This window comes from Triturus cristatus, chromosome 7, assembly GCF_964204655.1.
Source record: "Triturus cristatus chromosome 7, aTriCri1.1, whole genome shotgun sequence".
NCBI classification, from domain to species: Eukaryota; Metazoa; Chordata; class Amphibia; order Caudata; family Salamandridae; genus Triturus; species Triturus cristatus.
The window spans coordinates 1,662,770,766-1,662,794,143 of NC_140590.1; the positions used below are offsets into that span (position 1 = coordinate 1,662,770,766).

Consider the following 23,378-nt stretch of genomic DNA (forward strand, 5'->3'; position numbering starts at 1 on the left):
CAAGGACTTGACAGCTGTAGCAGCCAATCAAAAGGCGCATAAATACTGTTGCGTCCGCCTCAGACAGAGCCGTCAGACAAACATTCGAACAATCTGTCAGACTGTATTTGCAATGGCCGCCGCTTGAGAAGCAATGTGATTGGCTGTTTAGAAGAAGAACCGACAGCTATCTTAGCCAATGGAAAGTTACATTTTGACTGCTTAGCACGGTGCAACCAATAGGTTGGTGTTGAAGGCGGCCCTAGGAATTGGCCGGTCCTTGTGCCCGCCTCTCGGCGGCAGCCGGCTCAGTCGGAGAATGGCCGCCGCTGCCTGCGGGGCGCAGTGTCACCGAACTGGGGAACCTCCCCCGCCCCAACAGACACGTTCCCGGAGGCGGGGGGACAGCCGTCGGCGTCAGGCTGCCCTTTTCTTCCTCACCAACATCTCCCTGGATGGGCGGCCACAGGGACCCCGCTGCGCTCCACCTCCGCCCAGCCCGCCCCGAGGACCACCAGCGCTCCACCTTCCCTCCCAGGATCATGAAGTGTTCCACAGCCCGTCAGAGACTCCACAGTGGGGACTCAATGGATTCCCCGAGGGACCCTGCCCCGCACCCCCATTACCCCCATGCTCCGCCTGCAGGTCTGGGACACCGCAGACTGCGGGACTTCTACATCCCGGGGGGCTGAACTTGGACCTTCAGAGACAGAGGTGAGGGGTCAAAGGTTAAGGGGCGGAACATGGCAGTACATAAAATGTGTTGTGACCGAGGTCAATCCATTGTAGCCGAGCTCATACCTGCGGGCATTAGATGCAGTGCCATGGCTTCGGCTTCAAAGCATTTCCTCATTGTCATCCACTTTTCCTCATTGTCATCCACCTTTCCTGATTGCATTTGATTTTACTATATTTTCTCTATTTTAGTCGTCTTTGTTTTTTTTTTTTTTAGCTTTGCCAACTATCGAGAATTATGTTCCTCATATCCATTGTAACGTATTTTGAGCAAACGGTGCATGTAAAGTTTCGGACTTTAAGTTCTTCTTTCCTTTATTAGCAAAAGAATGAAGCCACTCACTTTCATGGTGTCTCTCTTGGTGGCAAGTGTCAATGTGGCTCACAGCCAAACATTCTTTCAATGATTATTTTGTGCTTTGAGTGGTGGGGAGGTTCTCTCGAATGTGTAATACTGTCCTAATTCTGGTTCTGCCTTTTCACAAGTAACCACATTCTCTTCTTTACTGCACTCCATGCGTAGCACTGTTATATTCACAGAATTTCGTGGTCCAGTCCGAACTGCCCTGCCAGGTCCTCTCTGTTCGGGCTGGACTGTTCCCATTGGGCACAGGGTCAAGACTGATTTGCATATGGCTGGATTTAAACTGGAATGGCATGGGGAGCAAAATACGATGGATTTAGGCCCAGATCTCTGTACTGGGGTGAATGTAAGACATTGTTCTGCATTCTGTCCATCAGTTGGTCTTTTTGCATTCGTACACTTCAGCTAAAGCATTTCAGCTCTCATAATTAACCGACCCTGTACAGTTGTCTTTTAGGCAAAAATGGAGGGGAACTTTTTTTTCTAAAATTTAAAAAAAAGTACAGACATGGCGTACCCCTCAATTTCCCCCTCCACCGACCGTGGCCTGTGGGAGTAAGAGATACCCTTAAGTGTGGTGCGGGATCCTTTGAACATTGTCAACTGGCCCTTAGGCTCCTGTGTGATACTGGGAGGCAGTTGATACTTTGGATGGCTGATCACCCTTTGAGTTTATGGTGTGGTGCAACGGGTATTTGGGGTTTGTGGATAGTGCTCTGAATGTCATGTGGTGTTGGAAGATGCTGCAGATGTGTATAATGTAGTAAAGAGGCATCTCTTTACAGAAATAGTAATAATGAAATGTATTTTTAGTGCTGGACAAGCATGTTGCTGTCCAAGCAGACTAGGGAGAGTTTCTTGGATGTGGTGGACAGGTGTCTCTAGGTTGATCTCCTTTGGGGATTGGGAATTTCTTTGGCTGTCTTGATGTGCTCTAATCTGTATAATGCATTTTGTTTATTGAAGCACTATTAAAAAGTCTCTTGGAGCAATTGGAAAATACCGAAGCCTGGGAGTAATAGCTTTCATGAGGGTTAATGATTCATACATTCCTCAGCTACCCTGGCTAGTTGGAGCTCTGGTGTGTCCCATGTGACAACAGGATGTTGGAAGTTTATTAAAGCACCACAGCCAATGACAGGCGTTTTGAAGCAGTGGTGTGGTAGAAGAAAGTTTCCTGAATATTTGTAAATGATGGAAGCTCAGTGTTGAGGTGTAGGGTATGGATGAGCGAAATACCATGTGGGCAAGAGTAGTGGGAGGGTCATCGGGGGGGGAGTTTTTGAAAGTTTTCTGTGGTGGGCAGGATTGGTAGGGTTGTCGGTGCGTGGGTGAAGATTAGTTAGAAGTGTTGGTTACTTTGTGTGTATGTTGGCTCTGTATTTTGGGCCACGATTTATTTCTAGCTGGTGTTGGGTATCCTTGTTGTTACGAGAATTGCAAATCTTTTCTGTCTTCATTGAACTGAACTGCAAGTCGACAATGTGCATTGAAAAGCCGGGTACCAATGCAAGCACACCATAAAGGCCCTGGCGTAGCATCTGTGAAGACATTGTACATGTAAGATCCTGTCTGGAGCATCCAGAGCCTTGAACTTTTGGGCCGATGTAGGTGGGGTGGATCATACGAGGGCGGGTTGATGCCCTTTTGATGAGCACATCGAATGTCATTAAACGACAAGATTAAGTGTAAAACAGGTAAAAGTAGCTTGGTTTATTAAAAAAAAAAAAAAAAAAAAAAAGAACTAATATTTCTTTTGTCCCCAAAATTATAATCGCCGCATATGTCTTGAATGTCTTTTGTTCCTACACAGAACATGAGGAGAGGTGGGTGTTTCGCCCTATTGTAATTTGTTTCTGCAACCCAGGGCTTTGAGGCGTAGATTTGCTGGCTTCTGCCCAGCTGGTGAAACCTGAGTCTTTGCTCTCCAGTCAGTCAGGTTGGAATGTGCTTTGAATAGGTGGTCATCTTGTTTACACGTTGTAAAACATACTGACAAGGCCTCACACAAGCAACTGACTCGAAGAAGTGTGCTGTTAAAAACATTCATTGCCCTGTTGAATTGCATAATGTTTGGTCACGAGATATCTTTTGACTCAGCACTGTATTCACGTGTCTCTAATTCATAGTTTGACTGCAGCCTCCATTCATTTTAATTTTACTTTGGAATGCCTTTGTCTTGTTTTTCTTACTGCTCTTTCCTTTCATTTATGTGTGTCGTATGTTTACGGCAGCGGAGAAGCTGTACAGTGTTGAATGCAAAGACCGAATCTGAGAGTGAATCTGGGCTGTGCTTGTCGCAGAGAAGGGTGGTTTGCTGTGTCGCAATCTAGTAATCTTTAAGTAGATGTGTCTTCAGCTCTTTCACCTTTTTGCATTTATATGACCGTCCAGATCGTTGGCTACTGCTCAGATGGAGTCTTCAAATCCACCGTTCCTCTTTCTAAGTTCTGCAGTTTTCTCCTGTTTTACATACGCCTTTTCTGGTAACATATAGTGGCAACCCTTGTGCAGCTTATTGCACAGAGACTTGGCGCCTCCTTTAATCCTGAACAATACATCGGCCTTCGTGTCGAGATGCCCGGGGTGGTAGCCCTGAATGACACTGCTTTGGGCTAATACAAGTTGCAGGTGTTTCCAGACCTGGGGTTACTGGTCCGCAAGTGGAGGATCTGGTTTTACAAGTTGATAATCCAAAACCTAGTGAAACCACAGATGACTGGCAAAGCCCGGCGACCATCTGCATCCCCCTCGCACCAAAAAGAAGCAAATCCCACTCATCCCATTATTGTCATGCCCAGCCAACTCGGTTCATGCACTACCCTGTCCTCGATGCAAATAAACTGAAATGGTTTGTTGAGCACAGAATTTATTAATGTGTACATTAGGTTCCACCATAACTATCTGCATTTTACACAGTCTCCTACTCCAGACCATTAACAGCTTATCAAGAGGTTCCTGCTTACCGTTTCTTCATGCTGCTGGAGATGCCCAGTCCTATTGTATTTGCCTTGAATCGATCCCTGGACTTCAATTTGCATCTAACTAATCAGTGCCGATGAGTACAAGGGTGCCACATACCAGAATATTTCAGGAAACTGCCTCTGTGCTTTCTGCTTATTGGTGTGAAGTGTTCTGATCATCATGCAGCTGATTGTCTAGGGGAACAAATAAATATGAAAGGAAGAAACCGAAAAATAGCACTTAAGAATCTGAAACGTCTGGTTACTCCAAAGATGCTGACAGCTGACCAGCCAGTGCACTTTATTTTCTGTCATTAGGCACAATGAGGCTCCTCTGGGCATCCCACCTACCTATCAAAGACGAGGTAACATGCCCTGGGCATCTTGCAAGCTCCTAATATTTGCTATGCACAGTGCGACTGCAAACTAGGTTTACACAGCACTATGTATAAATATCTACATTTTGTCATTTTTTTTTCTCATAGGCAGAGTGGAATCGATCTTGAGGTGTTCCATATCTTGTGTGCGCAGCCTGTCATGCCCACCACTGCCGCTCGCTACCCTGCACGTGCCGATTATAGCCCAGCATATATAATGCCTTCCATTGGTCAAGCTGATGGTTCCTATTTATTTTGGATCGGTTTCTAAATCGGGCCACTCCTATTCCAGATCAAACATTGGGTCCCACAGTACTGAAGAGTTCAGCTGGTGTTGCGCTAGAAGTACAATTGTGGAGTGGCTTTGTCTGGTTGAAGTCAGCCAACGGTAGGCAAGCCAGTTGTTCTGCATACCCAACAGAGGCCCAGTGTGCCACCGCCCCTTTTTGTGATAGTAGTGCCATTGCTGAAACGGCAACGTGGACTATTGGGGAAACGCTTCTCGTCAGCAGTGATTCTTTAGTGCTATTTTACCACTGTCTGACCACTGCTGTTTGTGTAATCATGAAAGCAATCACTTCCGTTCAGGCCATGCACTATAAAATGAGTTCCAGGGTCAGCCCTGGCAAACGCCTTCTAAAGTTGAGCACTGCTTGCAAGAAAGAAGTGCAGAAAGGAAGAGCTGCAAACTACCATCTCGCAGTCTCTGTACTGCGTACTACTGCCCTCCATTCCATCAGTTTAGGAGTACTTTTGTGTAGCATCCAGGGGTACCTGCTGGTAAAAATATCATCCTAGGCTTAAATTCACCATAATCTAGGGAAGGCCTCCCATTGCTTTTAGGAAATACATGGTTGTTTTTTAACATCCTTTTTTTTTAACCCCCCTGGTCCCTATTTGATTTGAATTATTTGCTTCCAAAAGGGTTATTAGTGATGGTTGGCGACGCCAGTTAGTTCAAAATTACATTTTTTTATGCTTGGATTTTAAGGTTACTCGACCAATATCCCAATGTATGAATATCTCTGATCAGTAGGGCAGCAATAGTGGTGGGTTTCAAGTCTAAAGACATAAGAATGATCTGTCGCTTTGTGAAATACCTGAAGTTGGCATATTTAAAAATTGGAAGTTATCTCTGAAGTGGAGGAAGGAAGAATCACAAATACTGTGCCAACAGGGCCCAAACAGTGAGTAATCATACATGTCTGACGATCACGATATTGTGTTGATCCTGGCTATTTTTTTTTTTTTTTTTTTAAAGAACTGCACTACTGTCATTTTAACCCAAGCTTTCATTGATCGATGCCACTAGGTTTCTAAATCACATCTGCCTCGAACATTGTTCTTGCATGCTCTGAAGTCTTATACGCAAAGAAAGCCATAATATGAGCCATGGGCACTAACTTTTTATTCTTTCCTCTAATTTTAAATACAATTCAGTATACTTTGTCATAGAAATGTTATGATTATAATGATTTTATATAATTGTACAATAAATTATTCCGATTCAGGTCAGAAAGCATGGACATGTGAAGCAGTATTTATTACCTATACCGTATATTGATGAACCAGCCTATGCCATCTACATTAGAAACCAAAGCAATCGTGTTTCTCGTTTGATTTTTTTTAAAATCAGAGACCGACTTCACAGCATGAAAACACATATGCGCACTCCTGCTGCAGGAGGAATCTGGCTGCAGCACAAGCCGTAATAGGAAATATACACTTTTTAAACATCCATGCAACATGTGGCAGGCATCTTGAGGTGCTTGCCACATGATGCCTCGATGTTTGGATGCCCCCCAGGTCTCAAAGCGGAGGCTGTGGGGGACGGGGTCCCTTTTAGGGGCCCTCAAAGTCCCTTTCCGACAGGCTTTCTATGGCGGTCGGACCGCCATAGAAAGGCTGCAGTAAAAGTGCATCGTAATCATCACGGCGGTACCTGAGCACGCACCGCCTCCATTTTGAGGATTACAATCCACCCAGTGGGTTTTTTGAGCCTGGTCAGAGGCGGAGAGGATTCCTCCCCTACCCCACTCAAGGATCGGTCGGACCAATGCCTCAGGTGTCAGGTGGAACACCACCGATGAGCTGTTGGATGACCTTCCACCTGATATCGTAATGGGGCCCTTAATGTGGTAAAAGTTCAAGTAATCCATGTCCGTGATTTATTTACCGTTTATATTTCTCGTTTTACTGAAGCTTGCACTTCATTAGAGTATTCCCAGGGTGGTGTGTTTGTATATATTTTTTTCATTCCGATTATTACTCTTGAGTGCATGCTTCAACGGAGTTGCTTCGAGGTGTTTCTAACAGCCATGAGAAAGCTCTGGTGTTAAGGCTCGAGACAGTGCGAGTCTGAAAAAGGTGTTCAGATTACATGGCCATCCAATGCTTGGCTTCTCTCCAGATCGCATACAGATGTCCACTGACAAAGCCAACAGTGCAGGCTGGCTTTGGGTGCATGTCGGTGGCTGTGTTAGCATATCTCGATACAATAACAGAAAGCTCATAAAGACACCAAAATACCAGTTGGGTGGCACACTATGGGAATTGCAGAATTTTAGTTTATGGTGGTAAAGCTGCGCCTTTACCTACAAAAGCTACGCCTGCCCTCACGCACATTTTTTCAAAATTCCCCTTAAACCCCTGGTGAAAGTAGTGAAATGTCCAAGGTCCCTAGTGTGCACTCACCATTACTAGTGAAGTGTTACTTAACACGGAACCATCTTCTCCATGAGCGGGCCTTGCTGTGAGCCGGTCTGATTATATAAAGTAAGAGACAGAAAAGGCGTATGGTACACTCCAGAGCTTCTTAGCTTCCAAGTGTAATGTCTTCCCGCAGAAGTGCATTATTTTAATTACCTCTACTTAATTCTGAGTGTTAATAGCAGATGTGTACATCGCATTTGACCCCAATGCCGTCTCGTGCACTCTCTGTGGCTGCCAAATACTCCAAAGTATGCCATAAAGCAAACCACTTGTCACGTGCTCCTTAAGTATTAATCGTGTGTAATGGACTCATTAGCTGGAAGAGACTCGCCCTTATAAAATTCTGAGTAAGTAACTGGTAAAGTATTCTGCAATTCGCTCATTGTTATTGTGTGTATTGTCCGTCAATTGGTATTAACATTCAGAAAATACTAAATTAACACTTTGTGATTTACAAACATCAAGAACATGTTAATTGTTAACCGGAATCCATTCTCTTTTACGCATCAGGCTATAGACGGCTTGAGGCCTGCCTTGTGAGCACTCGTGTGATCAGTGCACGACCGTGTCATTTCACGGGCAGTTACCCCGTCTGTGCCTTTGGCTTTAGGTGTTGGCCTCGGTGACGTGGCATGGTAGTTCCACAGCCGGCGCAGATCTGTCAACGCAGAAGCTGCCTACCTAGTCTCGTCGGGGCCTCCTCACAGGCTGGTTTGCACTGCTGCGACCCCTCTTGCTGGACGTGGTTCTTTAACCCTGCGCAGGGCTTTTCCCCAAATGCCATCCTGCTGGCTTGGCTTTGTTGGGGCACTGAAGCCTTCCGGGAGGCAAGCATTTGCATTGCCATTCGTTGGCAGTCGCCATGTTGAAACGCAGGAGTTTGGTCAAGACAGAGTTTCTGTTATAATTCAACAGATCTGCCTTGTATGTGATGCTTTGTGAGCTTGCAGGGATGTTCCGCGAGCATTTTGTTGCCAGAGCGCCCGGCTCGCCCTCCGAAGGGCTCTCCTTGTGGTGCCTGAAGGCTGCTCCCTTCCCCTGCTTCATGGCGATGCCACGCTTGCCGACAGAGATGAAGCGTGCACGGGGAGAAGTGTCGCCCTTGGTGTGCTTAGAAAGCAGTGAACCTGAAGATGTCCACCAGCACTGCCAAATCTACTGGTCCCCGGAAGCTGGGAGGTAAAAAGTGCCATCTTTGCATTGAAGGATGGATGCGGTCATTAGTGCTGCTTGAGCAGAGTCGGGGTGAATGGTGGCGCCTGCGGAGGTGAGTTTGTGGGAATCATGAGGGAGGTGAGACTGGGTAAAGTTTCAAGGCGCTCTTCAGTACTCGTAGACAACCTGCAGTCGAGCTCCCTTCCTGGGTACGGTCCGAAGAGCCTCGCAGGGGCACAACAAGCTCCCTCTTTAATCTTGTTATTATAGAGCAGAACATTCCACCCAGCCCTATGCATGGGAGTCTTCATTAAGGGTAAAGGATTGGGTACTTAAGTGGGGTTCCTGGACACGATCAGACGTGACACCTAGTGTAGCCGGGGTGATGCTGGGCGCATGTCACGGCGTCTACACGATGAATACGGGATATGAGGCCTCTCCACCAGTGTCTAGCTGCACCCCTGGCAGTGCCAGTGGAGGTGAGTGTCTGGGATAGACTCACCGGTGCTACAGTGGGGTGGTACTGTAAGGCTGCCCGGGGGGGGGTTGCGCAGCGGCCCGCCCCTTTGAGGGCGGCCGCCTTAGTGCCACAGGAAGGCACAGGGGTGGGAGGTCGTGTCCCTGGGATGGACCTAGGGAGACCCCAGCAGATAGCTGCTTCCGGCGGGGAGGAGCCAGGGGGGTACATATTCTGTCTCCGCCCCCTCCTCGCCCTCTTGTCCGCTCGTTCGCCTTGCCTGCAGTCCGTCGTGCCTGCAGTCCGTCGTGCTCCGTCGTGTCGCCCGTCTTTGCTCGGTGAGTCTGCCGGTTACTTCCCTCTCGCCCCGGCCTTGTCCCTGGGCAGTACCAGGAGACAGGGCCCTGTGGTCGGCGTGCCACGGGCGGGGGGGGGCCGTGCTCGGGAGAGAGTTTGTGAGGGGGCGGATCATGTGTACGTTGAGGGCAGAATGCTGTGGGGCGCGTGTCGCGAGGTCGAGTAGCGTGCGAGGGGGCTAGTGCCCCGGCCCTGCGCCCCGTGCCCCCAATATGTAAGCTTATTGGCTAAAAAGACAGGCCTGGCTCGAGGTCCCGCTTGACATAGCGCTCCCTGCCAGCGAGGTAGGAGTAGGACATAATGTTCTGTCTGGGGTTGTGAAATACCTGAGCTGTTAGTCAGTAGGGGATGAATTATTCACTGGAACGAGAGGGCGGTGCGGTCGGCTTGAGCAGGGAAGGAGTTGCCTGGTGAGGAATAAGTTATTTGCGGAGTAGACAGGCCCCATGGGCATCGAGGTGCCAAAAGAGTCGGAAACAATCCGAATGTCGGGACGGGGAACGAGGTTCCAGATTAGTTGCATTGGTAGATCCGTGTGTGTGGATCCCCATTGATGCAATCAGTGAAATGCTGCCGTCAGGGCTGAGGTACATTGGCTGAGCTGCGTGGTGAGAGGGGTGTACTGGAGCAGCAATCTTTGGTTATGTCACGATCGGGGGCGATAGGGGCGGCTCCGTGGTGAAATGGATAGAGCACTGGACTTCTAGAGGTTTGGAGGCATTCAAAGGGTCCGGGTTCGAGTCCCGGCGGAGGCGCAGGAATTTTATCAGCGCCCTGTGTGGACGCTTCAGAGGAGTGTTACGGAAGTGGTGCTGGAGACAGTCGCCGTACTTTTGAGAGTCTGTGGCGGGGGAAGGGGTCTTGTGCACGCTGAGGGGAATGCGCCTGTGCTCTATCGAAAGTTACCGTGGGGCCAGGCTCCTTTCATCGCAGTCGGTACGTCGCAGGTAGCCTCTCCCGTACGGCGCATCTGATTTTACAGCGCAGGCTGTATTGGCCGCATGCACGATGCGGGTCTCTGGGCTTAGGTGTTCGCGCCAGTCCACGTGACGTGTAGAGGCTGAAATGTGCAGGCGCAGCGAGTTCTGTGCCCCGCGCCTAGTGCCCCTCTATCCTTTGCCTTGGTATTCTTTACGAGTTCTGGACTAGAGCTGGTTTACAGACTCGGTAATGGGAGGTTGTCGCTGGCTGGATTCAGACCTCGGTCGGCGGCCCACTCTCTCCGTCGCACTCCCTCCCCTGCTCCGACAAATGCTAAGGCGCGGGGCTGGGGGGAGCATCTCATTTGCCTCCGGGTGTGCTCACAGTTTCACTCGGGGCAACGTGTCCTGGCCCGGATTTCCGGGGCAGAAACTGCCCCCCCCCCGGCGTGCTTCGGCAAGCGTCTGCGGTGCGAATTCCCTCTTTCGCCCCCCCGGGGGGCGTGGACTGCCCTGGGTCCGTTGGGGGCCTCGGGCGTGTATTTAGCGGGTTTGGGGAGGCCTGCACGTTTACTGCATGTGCGAGTCGGCAAGCAGCTGATCCCGCCATGCGCTCGAATCGCGTTTTGCCCCCCCTGGCCGCCATGTATGGGGGCCCGCGGGGGGGGGGGGGGGGGGAGGTGCGTCGCGAGGGGGACTCGATCAGGCCACAGTGGGCATTGCTCGGGGCGCCAAGAGCGCCGGCTTGGGGCGCTCGTGTAGGACAGCTCATCTAGCAATAGTCAGTGAGTACAGCAAGCACAATGCACTGGTTTGCGGTTAGAGTTACTGTGTTTCAGGTGCGTTGCCAACAGCAGCCGGTACGTGAAGTAGCATGTTTACATGTTCCAAGTTAAAATTCAGATGGTTAATCAGTGCCGGTTGCCTGTATGCATTTGGCACCTCTATGGTTTTCTCGCTCTCCCCCTCCACCCCCCCCCCTCCTCACAGTCACTTACCTGCCTGGGTAGCCTCTTTCGGGGCTGGCTCACCGCGGCCCTTCGAGTCTGGCGCGCGCCGTGGGTAATGATTACGCTCCGCAATGTGCCCCCCCCCCCGCAGCGCCCTCGGTCGCGAATTGGCAGGCGCCATGTCGCTTCGCCCCTTTGCGCCGTGTGGGTTCCCACCCCCACGCCACACCATCATCTGGCTGCCGTGTACGGTGGCCCAACATCAGGGAGGGAGCGGAGGTGACCGGGGGAACGGGGAGACTAACTCGGGCTTTTGAATAAGGCCGAAAAATCATGATTCTGCGCGATTACTTTATCTCCATGTGCGCAAAAAAAAAAAAAAAATTTAATCCCTCTCCTCTCTCCCTCCTAGATCGTGCCAAGGGGTAGGTGTATCAGACGAACACGCTTGCTGCCGGAAAAGGGTGTAAGTGTGTCAAAGGGTGGGGAGGGAAGGGGAGAGGAGGCTCTAGGTTTGCACGGACAAGAACAAGGTCGCCCTGTTGCGCGTTTTCTTTAACAGTTGTTGTTCTTTGTATGCAGGATATCTCGACAGCATAGGTTCGGGGCCGAAGGAGGTGCGTTCACTTCCGTGAGAGTAAGTAGTAGCGGGTGTGACGGCGAGGATTGGTTTCAGGGCGGGCAGGGGCCGGTCTCAAGTGGTATTGGCCGCAGCTTACGTTCATTTCTCTTTCAGGTTAGGACCCAGTCCAAGATGGACAGTGAGGGCACCCCAGCGCTCTTCTCGACGCCGTCCCAAGTCGATGAAACCCAGCAGGGCAATTCGCAAGAAGCACAGATTGCAGCTATTATTGAGCTTGCCAAATCCAAAGGACTGGCCTGGGCCGCAGACCTTCTCAAGGCCAGCTGCCCAGATGATTCTGGGGTCATTTCAGGGGGTCCCACGACGGGACAAGAGTCGAATGAGGAGGCAGGACCTCCCCGCCCCAAACGAATTCGCAGGGCCACGGTTAGAGACTTCCCGGCTGAAGGAACTGCACACAGGATCCGCTCGGTGCCCGCCGCCAAGGCCCCTTCCGGGCAACCGCCCTCGGCCGGCCCGGCACCCCCCCCAAGTTTAAGCCCCCCCTCTGCTAACTTTGCATCCAAGGAGGACCTGGCCAATCTTACTGACACCCTTAAGAATTTCATGGAAGAGGTCAGGGCTGGTTTTTCGCGTGCAGCCTCAGCCGGGGGACGGCCGACTGCGGACTGTGCGGGAGGGAACCCTTCCGCTGCAGCCACTGTGTGGGCACCACAAGGGACATGTCGTCCGGCCCCCGAGCTGCCCACGGTGCCGTGCACACCACCTATTTCCTTGCCCAGGAGTGCAGAACCGGCGGCGGTGGCAGGGGCTGAACTCTCCATCAGGCAGGAGATGGCGGCACCCGCCGGCACCCCCACACCAGGCCCCCTCCCGGCAGGGGGTGAGCAGCGTCAACCAGCAGGAGGTGAGCCGCTTACTGGGCAGCCGGCTGCCGTCCACGTGTCCATCGCCCCCGCAAACACAGTAGGGGGCAGCGCGTCCTCACAGATAGCTAGCGCAGCAGTATCAGGGCCAGCTATGCAGGTCGCAGCAAAGAAGGAGGTTACCCATGCCCCGCTCCTGTCTGGCCATAGCTCACTGATCTGGGAGGTCCCTCTAGCAGTAAAGGAATTCATCTGGAGGCGCGAGTTTTTAGACATCTTTTCTCTGCTGCTGCTGGGCCAGCGTGGGCAAGACGCGCGTAGGCTTGGGGGGAAGGAAGACGATAAGAAGGTCAGGTTCCAGCAGTGGCCAGATAAAACCATAGATAACTGGCTATCCGCCTTCTCCATTCTTCAATCGGTTATACTTGAAAAATTTCCAGAACAGGGGCAGGCATTAGTCCTGTACCAGCGGTTAATCCACACAGAAGCGCAGAAGTGGGGCGGGGAAGGGTGGCTCAATTATGACATGGAGTTCAGAAAGAAGATGGCCATTTGCCCAGAGATGGAATGGGACCAGAAAGAGGTACAGCTGTGGATGGACCACATGGGGTCTCGGGGAGACCAGAGCTCTGCCCCGCTTCCCAAAGGGTCAGGAGGGGGGGGCGGCCAGCCAGGGAGCGCACAGCCCAATGTCAAGCACGCGAGGCAGTCCTTTCGGGGGGGCCGCAGAGGAGGTGGCAGGGGAGGGGGGGGCAAGCGGGTCTCGCCCGGGACTTGCAACCTGTTCAATGCTGGCGCTTGCTCTTGGGGGGTCAGGTGCCGTTTCCAGCACTCATGCAGCAAGTGCGGGGGGCGCCACCCCGCCTCCTCGTGCCAAGCCAAACAGGACAAGAAGCCTGCTGACTCCTTCAAACCATCCTCGTGAGCCACCCTCGCACCCTCCCTCAGCTGCGGCCTCTCCTCTCCCCCTCACTCCCACCGCTCAAGCAGCCAGCGCTCCGGCGCCCCTGGCCATCAAGGGTCCTTCCCCTGTCATTCTTGACCGCTTGCTCGAATTACTCAGACTGTACCCCCTCTCCTCTGACAGCGCTCTCCTGCTAGAAGGCTTCTCGCTGGGCTTCACCATCCCTTATGTAGGTCCCCTGTCCAGTCGCGATGCGGAGAACCTCAGATCTGCCAGGGTTCTCCCTCAGGTGTTAAAGGAAAAAGTTCAGAAGGAACTGAGGCTGGGACGGGTGGCGGGTCCTTTCAGGGAGCCCCCGTTAGATAACTTTGTAGTCTCACCCCTTGGCTTGGTCCCTAAAAAAGAACCAGGGTCTTTCAGACTGATACATCACTTGTCTTACCCAGAAGGGAGCTCAGTAAACCACGGCCTCCAGGAGGGGGCTTGCTCGGTGTCTTATTGTACATTGGATGTTGCACTTGACCTGGTAAGGAGGGCTGGCAAAGGAGCATGGTTGGCAAAGGCCGACATTGAGTCGGCCTTTCGGTTACTACCAGTGCACCCCAGCAGCCAACACTTGCTGGGTTTCAAGGTGGACGGCATGTACTACTTTGACAAGTGCATGCCCATGGGGTGCGCGGTTTCCTGTGCCTTCTTCGAGGCCTTCAGCTCTTTCCTTCAATGGGCCTTTCAGCATACCTACAGCGTTTCCGGGGTTTCCCATTACTTAGATGACTTCTTATTCATCGGGAGGGATGGCACTCAGGAATGCAGGGCAGCCCTCGATGATTTTCAGGCCCTGATGCAGCACCTTGGCGTTCCCTTAGCCCCTAAGAAAACGGAGGGTCCGGCCCAGGTTCTCTCTTTCTTGGGTATTGAGTTGGACACGGTGGCGGGGGAGGCTAGGCTGCCAGCCGACAAGGTGCGGGACCTGAGAGATCAGATTAGTCAAGTGGTAGGGAAGGAGAAGGTTTCCTTGGCAGACATTCAGAGTCTCTTGGGGAAGCTAAACTTTGCTGCCAGAGTCATCCCTGCGGGCAGGGCATTTGCGAGGAGGTTGGCTAGAGCTACGGCCTCGGTGAGTAGGAAGCACCACATGGTTAAATTGAGCAAGGGGATGCGTGAAGACCTGATCATGTGGGCAGACTTCCTATGCAACTTCAATGGGGCAGTCATCTGGCGCGACCCCTGGGCCAACAGTCGGGAGCTGGCCCTCTTTTCTGATGCGTCTGGCCGGGAAGGGTTCGGAGTGATTTTGGACAGGGAGTGGTGTGCAGAGAGGTGGCCTAACGCCTGGCACAAGAAAAAGGTCACGTCCAAGATCACCGTCCTGGAACTCTTCCCAATTGTGGTAGCCTTTCATCTCTGGCCCAGGGCCCTGTCCGCCAAACGTGTGCTTTTCTGGTCAGACAACCTGGCGGTGGTGCAGGCCATCAACTCCCAGTCTGCCAGCTGCCCCCTGGTCCTGTGTCTACTGCGAGAGCTGGTCAGGGCCTGCTTATTTAAGAACGTAGAGTGCAGGGCTAGGCACATTCAGGGGATTTCTAATGTTGCCGCTGACTCTTTGTCTCGATTCCAGTGGCACCGCTTCCGGGAGGCCTGGCCGAGCGCACGTCAAGAGGGGACTCCTTTCCCGCCGCACTTGTGGCGGCTGCTGAAGTGGGACCACGGATGAGGGAGCTGGGAGAACGGTCCCTAGCCCCCAGAACTGCAAAGCGATATGGGAGCTGTGTCACTCTTTTCAGTGCAGTTACAGGAGGATGGGAGGAGGATCAGGTGGCCCTGGAGCTGAGAGTCCAACAATTCTTGCTGTGGGCCAGAGGGGAGGGCAAAACACATTCCTGGATAGCTGGTCACCTCGCTGCCATCAGCCACCACGCCAAACTGAGAGGACAGTCTGATCCCACCAAGGCTTTTGTGATCAAGGCAGCCTTGCGAAGGTGGGCCAAACTGGTTCCACGATCCCCTGATCCCAGGTCCCCCATTAGTTTCTCACTGCTACAAGGGATGTTAGACTGTATGGGTAGGGCCACCCACTCGGGGTACGAAGCCACACTGTTCTCGGCCTGTTTTTCCCTAGCCTTCTTTGGGGCCTTCAGGATCGGGGAACTGGTGGCTCGCTCAAAATCTGATTCCTCGGGGGTGGCTTTGAACGTAAAAGACGTAGAGCTGGAGCCGGGGTGCCTGAAAATAGTCATGAGACAGTCCAAGACTGACCAGCTAGGGCGGGGGAGGTCATTTGTGCTACACAGCCTGGGGGATGAGAGGTATTGCCCGGTAGCTTGTGTCAGAACCTACCTGCCGCTTCGCCCGCGGGGGGCGGGTTACCTGCTGGTGCATCAGGATGGCCTCCCGGTCACTAGATTCCAAGTGGACCACATCCTCAGGGCCTGCTTAAGGCTGTCCGGCCATGAGGTTAGGGACAAAAAATTCAGCAGCCATTCTTTCCGCATAGGTGCGGCCACCACAGCGTTCCTGGCAGGACTGCCCGCAGAAGGTATCATGAATGTGGGGCGCTGGCAATCGCTTTGCTTCAAGCGATACATTCGGCCCTAGGAGTGGCCGTGCGGACAGTGGGCCACGCTGGTTGGACTGTCTAATTGGAGACCTACTATCTTGTCAGGCCTCCCCCCCCCCCCCCCTTTCTCTAGCTCCTGATTGACGTATACCTTGACTGTAGATGTGCTTTTGTTTTGCTGATTTTCCGTTCAATAAACAGATACTCAAAACCAATTTTCTCTTTATTAGGTATGAAGGTGTGGGTAATTGGTCACTCAATCATTGCAAGACTGGCACATTGGGCGGAGGCAAGAGAGTGGCAGAATGGCTTTGCCAACACAGACATCACGTGGTTGGGTTTCCCAGGCTTGCGCTGGTGCGAGCTGTTACGGAAAGTAAAGCAGAGACTCCAGGGGGGGGGGCTCCCGCCCAACCTCTTGGTGGTTCACCTGGGGGGGAATGACCTCACATCACTAGGAAGGAGAGCTTTGCTCCAGGACATGAGGGATACTTTCTGCAAGTTAAGCGTGTTGTTGGGGCCGTGTGAATTGTGGTGGTCGGAGATGACACCACGCGCGAGTTGGCATGGTGCTCGCTCAGGGGACGCCATCGAAGTGTCTAGAAGAAAAGTTAACAGCGCCATGCGCAAGTTCACTGAGCAAAGAGGCTTTGGCTTCATCAGGCATGGCCTTCTGCACGCCAAATCAACTGGATGTCTGTCAGGAGATGGGGTTCACCTCTCGGATCTAGGCATGGAGTTGTTTTTACTGGATCTAGGGGAAGCACTGGCAGCTGCGGGCTGCAAATAATAGGGGACTTTGGTGGGGGGCCCTGGTAGTGACGGTGGCCACTCCCAAGGCTGTGGAGGAGTTACAGGGCGATCCAGGGTCTGCACTTACCAAGGGGTACAGCATGCAGCAGCACCATGGGGTGCTAAGCCAGGATACCCAGGGATGTTTAGCGGGTCCCCTGGAAGAACGACGGCGCCCCGCTAACCGACAGGCGGTTGTGGGTCTGAGCAACCGGGGGCTGCCATGTATGCTCCGCCCACCCATCACGGGGGGGCGTGTGTAGCAAGTGGACTGGTGGTCCACAGGTGGGAGGGGGGGACCCTCCCAACATTAGGTATACACCAATTGGCGTTGCCATGGTGACTCTAGGCTTATCAGACGGGCAGGCGGCATAGGGGCTGGCCTGCCCTGGGATCGCCCGTAAGATAACCCACCATGTTTGCATATTGCTTATGCTAATAAACCTGCAGCAATATTTCTCCACTTACATTCAGTGTCGTGTGTTTTATTTATGTACTTATGTGTGTTGTGATAACTGTTGCCGATATTGGCACTATGTAAGGCTGCCCGGGGGGGGGTTGCGCAGCGGCCCGCCCCTTTGAGGGCGGCCGCCTTAGTGCCACAGGAAGGCACAGGGGTGGGAGGTCGTGTCCCTGGGATGGACCTAGGGAGACCCCAGCAGATAGCTGCTTCCGGCGGGGAGGAGCCAGGGGGGTACATATTCTGTCTCCGCCCCCTCCTCGCCCTCTTGTCCGCTCGTTCGCCTTGCCCGCCCATCCGCTTACCCGGCGTCCGGAGGGACAATGGGGGGGCCAGGTTTTCTAACAATTCTCGCTTTGTGTTGCAGGAGGAGTTACAGGGCGATCCAGGGTCTGCACTTACCAAGGGGTACAGCATGCAGCAGCACCATGGGGTGCTAAGCCAGGATACCCAGGGATGTTTAGCGGGTCCCCTGGAAGAACGACGGCGCCCCGCTAACCGACAGGCGGTTGTGGGTCTGAGCAACCGGGGGCTGCCATGTATGCTCCGCCCACCCATCACGGGGGGGCGTGTGTAGCAAGTGGACTGGTGGTCCACAGGTGGGAGGGGGGGACCCTCCCAACATTAGGTATACACCAATTGGCGTTGCCATGGTGACTCTAGGCTTATCAGACGGGCAGGCGGCATAGGGGCTGGCCTGCCCTGGGATCGCCCGTAAGATAACCCACCATGTTTGCATATTGCTTATGCTAATAAACCTGCAGCAATATTTCTCCACTTACATTCAGTGTCGTGTGTTTTATTTATGTACTTATGTGTGTTGTGATAACTGTTGCCGATATTGGCACTATAGAGGAGGTGCTTGTGCGTGGCCCTGGACGTCATGTCTTGTCATCCCTTGCTGTCTTTCCTCCTTAAACCTGGAGCCCAGTGGTGTTCCAGCATGGCAGCTTTCAGAAAGATGTATAGTTCACCTTTTACCCATCTTATTTTTTAGGTCTCGTCTGACCCAGCGCATGCGCTGGTCTGGCGTCACTTATTGAGAGGGCTCCAAAAAGTGCTACCAGGCCAGCCTAGAGCTACAGTGCACGTTCGCGAGCGCCGCGCTTTACCGCGATTACTTTCACTTTCGCGGCCGCTTTGATGTTTGATCGCGATCACTTTCACGCGCTTGGCATAGCCAGTAGGTCTCGCTTTTGGGACCTTAAAAGTATTTAGTTATGCAACTGTTGCATGGCTAAATACTTATAAGGTCCCAAAGGCGAGACCTATTGACTATGCCAATGCTTGTCTTTGGGATGCCACGTAAGAGAGGATGCCTGCAGATGCAGCCACCAAAACCAGCAGGTTTGCCTTGAGATTTAAGCCTACATTACCACAAATAGCACAGGTACAGAATGGAAGGCTGCAGTGCTGTCTGCTGTAATGCAGTGTAGGTGCTGGAAAGAGACTCTTGCTCTCCTCCCAATGCACATGTCCATGAATGTGCACAGGTTGAGGAGTGCGTAGATAAGTTTATGTACATATTCAGAATTTGTCAGTTGAAATAGAGTGTAGTTAGATGGGCAGAGTGAGTGTAGTGAGAATGTCAGTAGTTGGATAATTCAGAGTGACTCTATGATGGTGTGTAATGTGATGGTGGGTATGTGTGGGTGCCTCGATTTAACTTATTTCGCAAAAATGCTTTACATATTTGCCACTTATGTATTCACTCCCTCGTTTATTGTCTTGGCCTTCCCTAACAGTCCAAGATGCATTTGACCCAAGAAGACCAGCCTTTGTTAAGAATCATTCGATTAAATTTTGCCCACAGGCTTTTACCCCCAAGAAATCATGGAGTTAAGCAGGTGGGCTACTGCATCCGTAATCCCCCAAGCATTATAACACGCAAGCTCTGTTCTTTGCTGACCTAAGAGCACGGGTCTCACACGAGCAGCTAGTCATATCGCCTAGGGTGAAATTGTGAATCTGTAAATCATAGTTTAGACCACTCGTGGTTAGACACTTGCAAGGACAAAGCCTATTGCACCCTGTGGAAAATTCCTTTACTCACCTTGACTTCTCTTCCCAACCTGAGATCATAGGGAAATGAGTTGCACTGCACAAGTCCCTTTTCAGCTGAAGGTGAGGCTGCATGAGAAAACTGACAGTGGAATTCAGGGAGGGAGGTGGTAGTTTGGAGATTAGTGAACATTCTCCCGCCTCGCTAGTGCACTCTCTGACTTGATCCATCCCTCCATCAGAGCCTGGATTCTATTCCCTTCTTACATTATTCCCTCTTGCATCCCACCATTTCCCATGCTGCTTCATCCCTCCCTACCTTACCTCTTAGTGCCTACTCCCACAAAAACATCGTCCATTGAGATATTAATGTGCTGTGGCATCTCTAGCCTCTTTCTCCATATCTTGTCCATTCCTGTCTCCGCCTTTTCATATCTCATGTGCTCTTTCAGTTTCCAAATGTGAGGTTAACTGATTGAGTAGAAAAGATGGCTTAGTGAGCTAAACGCTCACCATGGACAGTGCTGTGATCTAAAGATCACAAGTTTGAGTCTCCACAAGGTTACATCCTGATCGCTGAGAGGCCCTTCTGGGTAGCCATGTGCGGCATACATTTAGGAGAATAGAATTATATCATTAAATTGATCATTTCTGCCTGCCCGTGAATTGAGGCCTGCAAGCTGGAAAGGAAAGTCTCCCTTGCCCCCTGCCCTGCACGCTGCTGATCAGACGCACCGGCAGAATGTATGTGTGCGCCAGTGTATATGTCCTGAAGCAGACACACTGAACTGTGGCGCAGTCCCAACATTTCACATCGGTTGGTGTGGACCTGGTTCTGACTCATGAATAGCTAGCTGCTGGATCAGGAATCTGGCAGATCCCACTCTAGTCCAACTCTGCATGCTTTGGCCCCACTGACTCCCAGAGCAGACTCCGCACCAGCAGTTGCCAGAGCAGAGGCAGTTCCCGCCAGATATGAGTGGAGTTATGGCTGCCTGCTGTCCATCAAGACCTCCGGCTTCAAGTAGTAGGTTCCTTTCAATCACTGCACCAATCTTACCAATGAAAGGCGTTGTGACGATTGTCGCTCTTACTCTCCAACCTCTTCTTGAAACACCACTGTGGCACTGTCCCTTTGAACATATGTTCACAAGATTTGTTTTTCCCTGAATAGGACCACCTAGTAAATAAACAGTTTGATCAGTGTCTTCCAGGTACATTTTAGTCTTCGAGGCTCTGTGATACATGAACCAGGATGCTTTTTAAATAATGAGAATGAGGAAGAGCTGCTCTTGTGTATGTTATTGTGATGCCTTGTCAAATGACCATGAGTCCAGAACTTGGAAGAAAGCTGCCTCGTTCTTCAGTGTACATGCTTCTGTTCTTAACTTCTTTTCTGTTGTAGCCTCCCTCTTCTTTCCTAATTGGGAGAAGAGCTTGAGGAACTTGTGGCTTGCCTTTTGTTCTCTGGATGTGTGGATGAGTCATGCATCCCACACACCCTGAAGCTAGATGTTACCGCAAGCCATAAAGGTAAACTTTCTTGCTGTCTCGTTCTTCATTGCTCCCTACATTTCTGAAATTGTATTTGCGGATGATATTCTCAATGTCCTGGTTCTGAAGGTGGTCTAATTATGTTTTTAAATCGTTTTACCTGCACTATGGGTCAAATGGTTGCCTTGAGTAGAAGCTGGCTGCAAGAATCTGCATTAAATATAATGATAGAAATTAAAACGCATATCCCGTTTTTGGCTTGGTTATGACCCATAGATCCTAGAATTTTTTTTCCGATACCAGCTGTTTAAATGAATGGTGGAGTGTACTGCCAGAAGTATTGAAGGTAGGGTGTTTGTAATTTAAGTCCCTTTCTGATTGAGTGCCATTAAAGAAACTTATTTCTGAAGCTGTGTTCCACATTACACATTGTGTACTGTAGCTCTTCTGTCACAATCGCCTTCAAAGAAATAATGGTTCTTCACTGACACTTCTGACAGGTCATTGGAGCACTGTACAGAGCTGGGCGAAGAACTGCTGATCAAACTGTCCCAGTCTGTTTCTAGTCACTAGAATTGATGGGTGTTAAGCGTGGTCAAGGAAGTAGGTGAGGGAGAGCGAGCTGCCATGGTCAGGGCACATGCAGTATCCCGGGGCACTATCCATTAGTGTAGTATTGAAGAAAGTACGCTCCAAGCCAGGTAGTTTACCATGTTGATTTATTGAGGTGGTAAATTAGATACAGAGAGATAAAGTATAAATTCTAAGTAGGAGCCCCACCAGTAGCAGCTTCCCTGCTGCTCAGCCCTTCATCCAACTGATTCACACATGCACACATTCCAAACACTAACATTCCATCAGGCAGTCATTCTGGCTGAGCAGCAGGATACTACAGTTAGTATTTGGTATAGCGCAAGACTCGTCCCCGAAGGGGTATCTCGGCGCAAACTGTGGGGTTACATAAAGGTGATCTCCCAGGCTCTGGATGTAAACGAAACTGTGCATGACACAGATCAAGGGGAGCCAGCATCGTCTGGCACTAAGTATGGGACAGGCAATGAGCAGTCAGGTTGTGGAAAACATGGTGCAAGACATCGAAGATGGAATAGGCCCCAGAAAGTTCCAGCCATATGTATTCTACGCAAAATGTCGGAGCAAGTCCCATATTTCCACTGGTGGGCTGTGGTCCAACTAACCTTGCTTGATGATGAAAGCCATTAGCTTCAGAAGCTCTCAATTGTACAGTTGCTGCTTCGCTGTCAGTGCATTGTAATGAAAGCACTTATTTGACAGTACAAGAGTACAGGATGGAATGTAAAGAATGTTTTATTGAAGCCTGCAGAGCAGCCTATTTCAAGAAAGAGGAGCCCCTCTACTTCCCACCGCTACACCAAGACGAGATAAAACATGTCCACTGTAAAGTTCAGTAAAATGGGAATTTCTCCGTGGCCTGTAAATCTAGACTCCGGGCACACATTTCTGTTCGAGTCTTAGGCCTAACGAGATGTCACTTGATAATGGGCGGTTGTATTGTATAGATTTCCAAGAATGCTGTGTATGCCTGTAGAATCTAATAGCCTGAATAGAACAGTGGGTGATCTTAATAAACTGCTTTTTTAAAAGTTACTCTGTAGATGTATTTGCATGGAAACTGTGGCTTGAGCGCAGATAGCTTTCCACCTAGTGTTGTTAAGTGAACTGGTTCAGTGGATTATTGAAGTGTGCATTAAAAATGTATAATTAGGGCTGTAGAGCAAAGCTTGTATGAAGGGACCAGACCTTGCGTAGTCTCCTTGTATCTCCTGTGTTTAAAACAGAAGGGTTATTCATTTACCGTGCACTCACCCGGTGTGTGTTTATTATGTGGTGTCTTCTGCTCTCCTTGTGAAATGCAATCTGCCCTGCTTAGCAACTCGTGAGATAAAGCTTAAATAAACAACCTTGAATGTCTTCACCCGGTCCCCAAGATGGACTTTGGACCAGTTAACCAATGAACTGTGCCGCATTAAACACTATTGATCCCCTGAGAGTGCATTGTGCACCACCATTGGGTCCAGTAGAAACTCTCGATTAGGAAAGGTCTATAGTTATTCGACAAACTGTAGACAACGCTGTATTGTATAGCAGTGAAACATTTGCACTGCATACATTTGCATACTACTTAACACTCAGATTAGCATCAGGCACCAGGACTCTTTCATAGTGGATGGCCAGAAGCAATGTTGGACATGGAATGCTCTGTAAGACCAGTGACTGTTACTTTTATATTAGATAAACAACTAGTGGGTGCCTGATTGTTTTGGAAGACTAATGCACTCCTCCGACATCAGAATTAAAATTTAAATCTGCACTGAATTATTTCTTGAATATGCAACGTGGTTAGATTTGTAATATAGCAAACAGCATGGAAGGCTGGTTGTTTGTACCTCGAGTTTGCAGGGCCTTGGAGGTAAGAGTGCATAATAAGAGGGAGGTTCTGACTAGCTTCGAAAGCAGTTGTCATGGGCTAATGTTGAATGAATCCAGGAGAAGCGTATCCTGAGTATTTATGGCACATGTAGCAGGTAAGGCTTTTTACCAGTAGTATTTGCATGTTGAATAAGTTGCCTAATTTCACTGCAAACATTTAATGGAACTCATTTTTTATTTTGTGAATTTTATCCTATGCTTATTCATCAAAACAATCACTAAACGTTATTTGGTTCATTTTATAGGTTTTTTCATCTAAATAAAAATCCATTTAAATCTTTGT

At 50.6% G+C, this 23,378-nt stretch overlaps 1 protein-coding gene across 2 annotated transcripts in view; it reads left to right on the plus strand.

Annotated features, from left to right (window-relative positions):
- The first annotated feature begins 229 nt into the window (after nucleotides 1-229).
- CABLES2 (Cdk5 and Abl enzyme substrate 2) overlaps nucleotides 230-23,378 on the plus strand; it is a 145,257-nt gene continuing 122,108 nt past the window's right edge. Inside the window, exon 1 of one of the 2 annotated variants that reach the window (XM_085619754.1) lies at nucleotides 230-693. In XM_085619754.1, the coding sequence (XP_085475880.1) occupies nucleotides 299-693 (395 nt within the window). In that variant the 5' untranslated portion in view covers nucleotides 230-298. The remainder of the gene's footprint in view (nucleotides 694-23,378) is intronic. The other variant, XM_085619755.1, reaches the window with a different exon arrangement.